Raw genomic sequence first — 11436 nt, 5'->3', positions numbered from 1 at the left:
GCCAAACTTTTAGTCGTCTTTCAGCTCAGTGCGTCTGCCACCATGTTAGCTTTGTCTGGATGGTGATGGATTGCTGCATCATAGTCTTTCATAAATTCTAGTCACCGTCGTTGCCTCATATTCAGTTCCTTTTGTGTGAACAGATATTTAAGGCTCTTGTGGTTAGTGTAAATCTCGCAGGTTGCACCGTAGAGATAATGATGCCAGGTTTTGAGGGCAAAGATTATAACAGCCAATTCCAAATCATGAGTCGGGTACTTCTTCTCGTGAGTCTTTAATTGTCGCGATGCATAAGCAATTTCTTTTCCATTTTGCATGAGAGTGTAACCCAAACCATTGTATGGGGCATCACTATAGATTATGAACCCATCTGCTCCTGTAGGGAGTGCTAGTATAGGGGCAGACACATGTCGACCTTTTAATTCTTGAAAGCAACGCTCTTGTTTATCAGTCCATTCGAATAGTGTATTCTTCTGAGTCAGCTGGGTTAAGGGTGATGCTAACTTTGAGAAATCTTGCACGAAGCGTCGATAATAGCCAGCTAGACCCAAGAAACTTCGGATTTCTGACACATTAGTAGGTTATGGCCAGTTCACGATTGCTGCAACTTTTTGAGGGTCAACCGAGATGCTATCTTTGTTAATGACGTGACCGAGAAAGTGTACACTAATGATCTAAAATTCACATTTCTTCAATTTAGCATAAAGTTTGTGATCCCGTAGTGTTTGTAGAACCATTCGTAAGTGCTGCTCATGGGCCTCTGGTGACTTAGAGTATATGAGGATGTTGTCAATGAAGACGATGACAAACTCGTCAAGATAGGGCTTGAACACTCGGTTCATGAGGTCCATGAAGGCTGCTGGGGCATTTGTGACGCCAAAAGGCATGACAAGAAACTCGTAATGCCCGTAACGGGTTCTGAAGGCAGTCCTTTCGATACTTTCCGTTTTAATTTTTAGCTGATGGTAGCCAGAACACAAGTCGATTTTAGAGAATACTTGGGCGCCTTGAAGTTGATCGAACAAGTCATCGATTTGCGGTAGAGGATACCGATTCTTGATGATGACCTTGTTCAGCTCCTGGTAATTGATGCATAATCTCATCGTGCCATCCTTTTTGTTCACGAACAATACTGGAGCTCCCCAGGGTAAGGTACTAGGTCGAATAAAACCTTTGTCCAGGAGTTCCTAGAGTTGAGTTTTCAGCTCTTTCAATTCTGTCATCGGCATGCGATAAGGAGCTTTTGATATTGGTTGTGTGCCCGGTTGGGTTTCAATGGTGAACTCGATTTCCCAATCAACCGAAATACCAGGTATATCTTCAAGAAAAACATTCAGAAATTCTTAAACGACGGGGATTGCATCAACGGTGGGGGCCTCTTTTTGTGTATCGATCACATAACAAATATAACTACCACATCCCTTTCTTAGAATTCGTTGGGCTGTCATGGAGGATATAATATAGGGAGGGTTAAAAACTCCGGTCCTATCAAAGACAAGTTCGGGTTGGTTTGGTAACCTGAGGAATACCTTTTTGGCTTTACAATTGATAGAGGCATGGTTAGCAACCAGCCAATCCATACCTAAGATCACATCAAAGTTCCCAATGCAGAGAGGAATCAAGTCTACATATAAGGTTTTGCCTTTTAAGAATATAGCACAAGATCTGTACACATCGGTACTGCAAGCAGACTTACCAGAAGGAAAAGACACAGACAATATATATCCTAATGGTTCAGGTGTTGATTCCAACTTGGCAGCAAAGTGTGGTGCAACAAAAGAATGAGTTGACCTAGAGTCAATGAGGACATGATCTAAATGACCATGGATAGAAAGTATACCTGACATAACGTTTTCGGTAACTTCTAATTTTTCAGGTACTAAGGCGAAAGCCCGTCCTTGATGTTTTTGGTCCTTCCTTTCTCCTCCAGGTCCTGCGGGTTTCCTGACTGGGCCAGAGGGGCTAGCTATAGGATTAGTCAGCTTTGGACAATGCCTTAGCAAATGGCCAACTTGACCACATTTAAAACATGCTCCCGTGTCTCGATGGCATTGTCCCCAATGAGCCTTCCCACAAGTGGGACAAATTGGAACAGTGTCACCTCGGGGGTTTGTAGAACCTTGATGGCCTGAGCTGGTTATGCCCATATTCACCTTTTTAGGAGGCACAACATCAGGTCTTTTGTTATCTCTTTCCTAGAATCGCTTTTTGTGGCTTGCTTCCCCAGAACGCGAGGCTTTAATCCATTTGTCTACAATGTACGCCCGGTCTACCACTTCTGCATAGGTTGGCAGTTTCAAAACCTCAAGCCTGTCTTTAATTTCAGCATCCAATCCTGCTTTAAATTTTCTTGCTTTTCGAGTTTCAGTGGGGATGACGCATGTTGCAACCTAGCGAGTTGTGTGAACTTGCTCTCGTATTCGGCCACCGTCATGGTTCCTTGCTTTAAATGTATGAATTCGGATGCCTTCTGTTCCCGCAATGAATCTGGGAAGTATTTTTCCTAGAATACCTCCAGGAATCTTGCCCAAGTCGTAATTTCTTCTTTGGCCAGAGTGAGAAGCCACTATTCCTGTGCATTGTCTTTGAAAGTGAAAGTGACGAAAGTTACCTTTTGTCTTTCGGTGCAGGGTAGGGCGCGAAAAATCTTTTCCATCTCTTTAACCCAAGCATCTGCTATCATTGGGTCTGGGCCACCGGTAAATGCGGTGGGTTTCAGATCCTGGAATTGTTTGATGATAACCAGCTCTTCTCGCCGTTCCGACATCCCATTGTTGATGTTAGTCTGCAAGGCTTGTAAAAAACTAGTAACCGCTCTTTCCATTATTCTTTCCATCTATTCAGTGCCACTGACTGATGACTCACTTTCGTTACCATTATTGACCATTCTACAAAGTAATAAACGAGGCATTACATTCACAACGCAGCATATATGTAAGTATGTGTAACGCAATCTATATCTATATAAAATGCCAACTTTACTATTTCTATAATTAATATTACATCTTTGTTCCAAACATCAAAAATTGTGTTAGTGTCTCATTCTTGTGGTAAACAAAAACAAAAAGACAACAAAAGGGATCAAAACACATCATGGTCAGCATATAAAAAGGTTTTCTCCTATCAAATCTAAAGTGGTGGATCAAATGGGCCAAACAACCATAGGAAATAGTACTACATAAAAAGCTCAAATTCCCACCCCAACTGGACTACACCAAAGCACATTCACGTTGTCTGGACTATGAAAATGGGGACGGACTGTATGTATCCCAAAAATACTCGGTCGACAATCCAGCCGAGTGTCTCAATATATGACAAGTCATTATTAAAGTCAACATTTTGAATATTAATGATCTCCAGTGGGTTAGGAACTGTGGTGAAAATATAGTTCTCACGGTACACGTTCCCCCTTCTGGCCACAAAATTTGGGGGTAGAGGGCCTATAATATAGTGCGGGCAGTCATGTCCCGAGGCAACGCCAAGGACACGAGATGGTCCAAGAAAACGTCTACATGTATCGACAAGGCTGTGCCTCCATAGTAAATGTGGGACATCAGTAGGGTCAGCCTGGATATAAATTGGCCGACCCATCAACTGGGCAAGGCCTAGGTGCAGTCCTCTGATTCTGTCCTCTGAATCTCCCCAACCCTCAAGTAAGGCGGGGCCGGGGTGCTCGGCTAAAATCTCATTTAAATTGATGGCCCCGAGCTCATCCCAAAACGCATCATCAAGATTAATCTCTGACATTCCTACATCACCAGAATAAACGTGAGATTTTACAAAATGACTAACGTTGCAGGTAAATATTTATTTTATTATGTTTATTTAGCTATATAGTTTTATTTATAGATTTATTTATAACTTTTCGAACTTCTTGATCCAATTAAAATAGCATTTTTTTTTTTGGTTTGAACCGTTGCTCTGATACCACCTTTGTCACGACCCAACCCCAGGGGCTTAGGGTTGGAATCGCAACTTACTAACTTATTCTATTTGTAGCAAATTAAACTGCGCAAGCGGAAATAAAAATAATTAAACAAGAAATTACTCTATTTTACCATTTTAATAAGAGAAAATACATTTATAGGGCATTTATTATTTTATTATTCAGTGACCGGTCCCAAGTAGAACAAAAGGGAGCAAAAATATAAAATAAAATAAAAAATAGTTCAACATCGATCCACGTATGGGTTTCGTTACGTGAGGTTATGAGTTTTCCCTATATCTTGTCACCTGAAATGGTAACAGCTATAAGCACACAGCAGAGTGAGAAATATTATGGCAAGAGTACAGGGAATACAAAATAACCATGGATAGTTAGTTAAGCCAAAATATTTACATAACTCAATTTGGTAAATAAATCATTTAAGTGGTAGAAATTGAAATACAAAAATTATGAAAATAAATAACTATAACCACGGAACCAAACAAAACAGAACAGAGGTCACAGAAATGACAATCAGAACAGAGGTCAATGGATCTATGACAAACAGACGACCACAAAATGGCTAAACAGAGGCCAATGGTTATTTAAGTCCCCCAATGCATGGGACTCCCGTGGTGGTACTTACAAAACATAATTATTTGTAAGGTTATAGTCAAATATTCTTTGAAATTTAAACAAACATATCTATGGGTTTCATTTAAACAAATATAGTTTAGATATTAATCCACGTAACTAAAATATTTCTAAAACATAACTTAAATTAATATACTTATAAAATATAACTCGTATAAAATAAATTATGGTAAATCAAAACATACGTAAAAATTATTATGGTAACTCAAGATATAATATAACTCACATTAATATTGACCCTTAATCTTACTCCAGTATCACAATCTTCTTACTATAAGTTTGTTACTTTCAGTACTTACATGCCTCTGTCTCGTTTTTTTCCTTTTTCCTGACTTTATTTTCTACAGATTGATCCATTCGGAAAGATCACTAGCAAGCCAACACGTGACTGATTCCGAATCATCTCACAGATTGTTTAATAGCTCCCCTAATTTGCTCATAGATTTTAGTTATTTTAATAAATATTTAAGATAATTATATTTTGGCCCAGATTCCTAATATAACTATATAAACAAACTAATCCCTAATTGAATTATACTTTATCATACATCCACAAAAAATTAATTATTTATTTTACTATCACACCCACTATTATTATTATTATTATTATTATTATTATTATTAACTCTTACTTTTGTATTTATTTATTTATTATCTTTAACTCTAATTTGGCCCAACTAGTATTATAATTTCATATTTGTGTTAATTTGACTCCAAATAATAATCCCTAATTAATCCCATATTTGATAACCCAATGCCGAATTAGATTTATATATTTATTTTTATTTATTTATTTAATAATATATCATCACATACAACCATAATTACATTTAACTATAATTATTTATATGGTATTTAATTAAACATTCAGAGTATCACAGGTAAGAGCGACTTTACAACAGGATGAAAGATATAAGTTAACTACAGTTGTGCTTGAACATGCGCATGATTTGATTCCTAGTGACTCACGACATTTTCCAATGAATAAGAGGATTTATACTCCTGTGAAGAGAAGATTAGAAATAAACGATAAAGAAGGAATAAGGGTGTCTAGGAATTTTCATTCTATAGTTGTTGAAGCGGGGGGATATGAGGCATTAACATTTGATGAACGAGATGCAAGGAACCACATTGAAAATGCTAGAAGATTGAGGCTTGGGGTAGGAGACGCCGAATCAGTTGCATTTTATTTTCATAGGATGCAATAAGAAAATTCAAACTTCTATTCTGCAATTGACTTTGATGTAGATGGTCGCATACGAAACTTATTTTGGGTGGGTGCAAGGAGTAGGGCGGCTTATAAAGCATTTGGAGATGTTGTCTCATTTGACACCACTTATCTCACAAACTAGTATGATATGTCGTTTACTCCGTTTGTAGGAGTTAATCACCATGGACAATCAATCTTGTTTGGTTATGGGCTATTATGTAATAAGAACACGGAGACATTTGTTTGGCTATTCAAAGAATGGTTAAAATGCATGTCAGCCACTTCTCCAAAAGCTATTATAACTGACCAGTGCAGAGCCATGCAAAATGCCATAGAAATTGTCTTCTTACAGGCTTGACATCGTTGGTGTTTATGGCATATAATAAAGAAAATTCCCGAGAAATTGAGAGGATATTCCCAATATGAAGCCATGAAATTCACTTTACAAAATGCAGTGTATGATTCTTTCACAAAAGATGAATTTGATGAGGAATGGCAAACGATGATTGAAAAGTTTAGCCTCCATGACAACGAGTGGTTGGGTGTATTATATGGTGAGCGATATAGGTGGATTCCTGCCTATGTGAAAGATATATTTTGGGCTGGCATGTCAACTACACAACGAAGTAAGAGCATGAATACATTTTTTGATGGCTATATAAACTCAAAGACTACTTTAAAGCAATTTGTTGAACAGTATGACAATACATTGAGAAGTAAGGTGGAGAAGGAGACCAAAGCAGACTTCAAATCTCGAAACAAATTGTATGATTGCTTAACGGTGTATGAGTTTGAGAAGCAATTTCGTGCAGCCTACACAAATGCGAAATTTAAAGAAGTTCAAGTAAAATTGAAGCGATTATTGTATTGTCATGTGACTCTTGTGAAGGAAGAGGGATCCATTTGTATTTATCATGTCAAGGAGGCTGTGCTTGTGGGTAAGAAAATGAAGAAAGTTGAATTTCTTGTTTACTTTAATTCAACTAAATTTGAAATGCAATGTGTGTGTCGGTGGTTTGAGTTTAGGGGGATCATGTGTGCCCATTCCCTTAGTGTGCTCATTGAGAGGTGTATATATGAGGTTCCAGATAAGTACATTATGCCGAGATGGAGAAAATATTTGGAAAGAGGGTACACAAGTATTCCAACGACATACATAAAATCTGGGGCTGCCCTCAATGCAAAGGTACATGATAACTACCACAAGACATTGGATGAAATTATAGAAATTGTTTCCAATGATGTTGGTAAACACAAAGTCATTCAACTTGGGTTGAGAGAAATCAAAAAAAAAAGTTAGAAAAGATGAATCTGGTTGAACAAGTAATGTGCCACCTTCTAGTATTATTGTCCCACCTTCTAGTTTTAGCAGCACTCGCAAGGTGCTTAGTCCTTTGGTTGCTCGCCGAAGAGGCCGTCCATGTACGAAATAGAAGGTGAGCAAGGTGGACAAAATAGTGAATCAGTTGAAGGGAAAGAATAAAAAGGCACCAAAAGTCCAAGTATATTTTTTATTTTCTGCTTGTATGTAAATTTTAGAATTTATATTGTCAAACTTATTCACCAATGTGTGTTACTATAGGGTCGTAAGATGGGTCAAGGTGAACCTCGTAAGTTGAATTTTGGTTGTACGGACGGCATGGAAGACAATACGTACGATCGGGTATGTGTTTCATGGTCCACTACTATTTTTTGTACGGTATTTATTTCAATGTTTGAATTTATTAATGAAATTTTGTTATTATGTATCATAAGGTGCCGCAAGCTCAATCCTACTATTTTCCTCGTATAGATGAGACACAAGAGAGTATATATGTACCGGTATGTATTGATAATATCACACCTCAATAGTTTTGCTTCTTCTGATTTGTAAATATGTTTGTGAGAACAATTTTTAATATTAGTTACTTTGGCATTGAATAGGCACAAGATAGTGCATTGCAAATGGTGGACAAAATTGAAAGAGCATCTTCGAGTGAATCAGGAATGGCGAATATAGATGGTTTAACTTTTATGGACTTGAATATAGATGTGGATCCAAACGCTCCATTTTTTTTTTTTTAGTTTCATACTATGGTATTTATCACTTTGGTTTGTAAACTTGGGATAGTTACTTTTGTGGACTTGAATATAGATGCGGATCCAATCGCCCCATTTTTTTTTTCGTTCTATGGTATTTATAATTTTGGTTTGTAAACTTGGGATAGTTTTATTTGTAAACATTGATTTCCTTATCATTAGATTGAAGAGAATGAAGCATTTATTGGAGATTTTTTCTTCTATAATTTGGGTAGGTTTCTAAACAGGTTGTGGTTATTTTGGTTATTTTAGACATCAACTCATGTTTTGGTAACATGTCATGTGGGTTTGAACACGCTTTGTTTCTTGCCAACAGGTTCTGTTTTGGTAACAGGTTTGTTCTGTTTCTTGCCAAGCTCATGTTTTGAACCTGTTATAATGCATATATTGGTAACAGGTTTTGTTTTGGATACATTAGAAATAATTCTGAACATGTTTTGATCAATATATGCATTCTAACTGAATATGATTCTGAACAGCTTATGTTTTGAACAGATTCTGTTTTGATGAATTTCTGCTGTGAATAGGTTCTGTTTTGATTACTAGGGAATCTGTCAAGTTATGTTTGGAACAGGTTATATTTTGAACAGGTTCGGTAAATACTGAATCAATATATGCATTGTAACTGAACAGATTCTGTTTTGATGAATTCCTGCTTTGAACAAGTTCTGGTTTTTTGGTTTTTGAAAGGAAAAATCTATCTAGAATGTAATAAATGTGTGTTCACCATTAAGTTAACAATATTCCTTTATGGTCATCTTGATTTGGTAATGATGCCCAAAGCACCTCATTAGGAGCGCATGCATTTGTGTAATGTTTATTTCCAAGTTCCAACTATTTTTGCCACTTTTGTCAAAACGCTCATATAGACCAATGTGATTGTACTACCATAATTTTGTACAATAAGAAGTTGAATCAGAGTTGTTGCATTAAAAAACAAGCTGGAAAACCCATGAAAATTGGAAAACCTTTAGTAAACATGAGTCGGCTGCATGTTATACCCCATAAATCCTAGATAAACTTGATTTAGAAAATGACAAAAAATAAAACATTCTGTTATGTTATCTGCAAGAAAAAACTAAATAAGTTTCCAATTACATGACCGGAGAAGGCAATATCAACACAATATTGATACAGAAGTGCTTCTATTTCCTGTCTTATGCATTCAAATTCCAAATAGTGTGTTTTATAGCTGTTATACCAAGGAGAATGCAATGAAAACATAACAGGTTCATTATCCATCTGTTATACCAAAACATAACAGGTTCATTAACCATATGCAATGAAAACAAAACAAAACAGCTGTTATACCAACAATTGAAAACATAACATGCTCCTGAAATACAATGAAAACATAACAGGTTCATTATCCATCTCATTTAATTGAAAACATAACAGGTTCATTATCCATCTCATTCAACAACAGGTTTTTCATTAACAACAATCCATCAAGTCCATTCCATCCATAAGTACATCCATCAAATTCCCTAAAAGCTATTAACTCAGTAATTTACATTATAAAATAGAAAACAATACAAAATACAATGACATAAAGCATCACATTCAATTTCTTCTCTATCCTTCGAAGCCTTCTACCATGCTCCTGAAATTCATTATCCATCTCATAAACCCTTGTGCCTAGATCGTTAAATTCTTCGCTTCTTATAGATTTACGAGGTGCAGCATTGGAGATCACGTCGTCGTCATTATTATCTGCGAACTTGAAGTAATTGCAGTGTTCTTTACTAATCTGCAATGCATGACAATCAGTTAATCAAATCAGGCTAATAAATTTCCAAACAAATTTACAAACAAATTTTCGTACTGCTTACATATTTCGATGGACAAACAAAGTACAAACGCCCTTTATTTCCATTCTCATCGGTTCGGACAATGTACATGGCAGTTGTTCTCCTATAATCACACAATCTTGGTTTCAATCTTATGTTGCTATTGTTATTAGAGGAACAAGACATTTTTTAATCTGCATACAAAATAGAAAACAGAGACATGATACATACATAGCTATTATTGCTACTGTTGATACATACATAGCAACTGTTTTATAAACGTTATTAAAACCCCATCCTTTTTTAATTACTAAATATGCAGTCGACTTCATAAGCATACCCATATCCAGATAAAGCCACTGTATATATCTTAAACTGTGAGAAGCAACAACATCAAATGGTTAAAAACATGAGCATCTAGAGGAATATCATTGTATTATAAAAAACTAACTCTTAATAAAATCAAATAAAAAGGAAGCACTAACCGTAATGCTTACGAGCATGTATTCCTAATGTTCCATGTCATGTTCTAACGAACGTTGGTGAAGATTCAGTATACCTTATTTGACTAAATTGATGTCGGGCGAGGCTCAATAATATCATCATCACAATGACAAACATCATAAAACAGCAGAAACACCTCTTGCAATTATTCTTTGTGCATTAAAACAAATGGAGATAAGACATACACAAGACACTTCTCAATATCATCAATCTTCTCAAATAATCAAAACCAATTGTCATTTCATTCATTTGTCAACCAGGACTAGGAGTAGAATAGTGAATTACTCAGAGCAAACAACATAGACAATTATGACGAATGTCAAATATCTTCCTCAAATCATGCTAGATGATCTTCATACACTATCATTCGATGTCATAGACAAACCAGTTTTTTTTTTTTTTTCACAATTCATTTATGTATAGCAAGTTGAGTTTTCTGATCAAATTTCTGTTTAGCAGGTTGAAAGTTTGAAAACAAATTTTTTTGCAGCAAGTGTAGTAAGGGAAAAATAAAATATTTGAACTAACTATCAAGTATTCCACAAATGGCATAGAAAACCCAAAAAAAACTAACCCAACACACTAAAAATACAATCGGACATTCTCAAATCTTAGAAACACAAACACAACCATCATCAAAAGCAGAGAGAAAGGGGGAGAGGCAAAAGCAAACCTCCAATGACCCATTATTGAACTTGACACCTTAACTGTTATGTTCAAACCTCAAATTAAGACATCAAAATCTCATCAATCCTATTAATTCATGTCTGAATCAATCAACAGATATCCCATAATGCCCAAACAATCAACATAATGGCCTATCAAAATCAACATAACAATCAAAAATTGAAAGCAAAACCCATAATGCCCAAACCCTAACAAACAATCATAACCCTAACTAGGGCTGAGTAAGTGATCCGTGAAATCCGTAATCCGATCCAGTCTAGTCCAATCCGATAGGTTTGGATTGGTTTTTTGAATCCGCGGCTCGGTTCCGAATTGAAGAATTAAAAATCCGTAGTTTACGGATTGGTTCCGGATTGAACCCCACGGTTCCGGATTGGAACCGATCCGAACCGTATACAAATAGTCTATATTTTTATTATACATCCTCCCCCATAGTATCTTCTCTTAATGCTATATAAAATCTAAACTCAAACCTAAAACCGTATAATATCTTCTTTTATTACTCTTGTTTGTTGGTTTTTAGTTTTAAGTTGTAATGGTTTAAATACTTATAGTGAAACCAATTTTCTTATGGTTGTTTAAATTTT

General features: G+C 36.1%; 1 protein-coding gene across 1 annotated transcript; it reads right to left on the bottom strand.

Annotated features, from left to right (window-relative positions):
- Positions 1-1187: 1187 nt before the first annotated feature.
- Positions 1188-2147, bottom strand: LOC145802154 (uncharacterized). Its single transcript, XM_082894820.1, has 2 exons — positions 1583-2147; positions 1188-1318 (listed from the first exon to the last, which is right to left on the bottom strand). Exons 1-2 carry the CDS (start codon positions 2145-2147, stop codon positions 1188-1190), a joined length of 696 nt encoding a protein of 231 aa, XP_082750946.1.
- Positions 2148-11436: the final 9289 nt, after the last annotated feature.

Source organism: Camellia sinensis, chromosome 11, assembly GCF_055761805.1.
Source record: "Camellia sinensis isolate YWXY chromosome 11, ASM5576180v1, whole genome shotgun sequence".
NCBI lineage: Eukaryota > Viridiplantae > Streptophyta > Magnoliopsida > Ericales > Theaceae > Camellia > Camellia sinensis.
Note: the sequence above shows the minus strand (reverse complement) of the source record. Positions and strands in the feature narration are given on the sequence as shown.

What these genes read in the sequence shown, in the direction of transcription:
- LOC145802154 (XM_082894820.1), bottom strand. Translation starts at nt 2,147, where the DNA reads ATGGGCATAACCAGCTCAGGCCATCAAGGTTCTACAAACCCCCGAGGT. An exon ending in GAACTTTGATGTGATCTTAG is followed by an intron (nt 1,319 to 1,582) that starts GTATGGATTGGC and finishes TTTTTCTTGAAG; the next exon opens with ATATACCTGGTATTTCGGTT.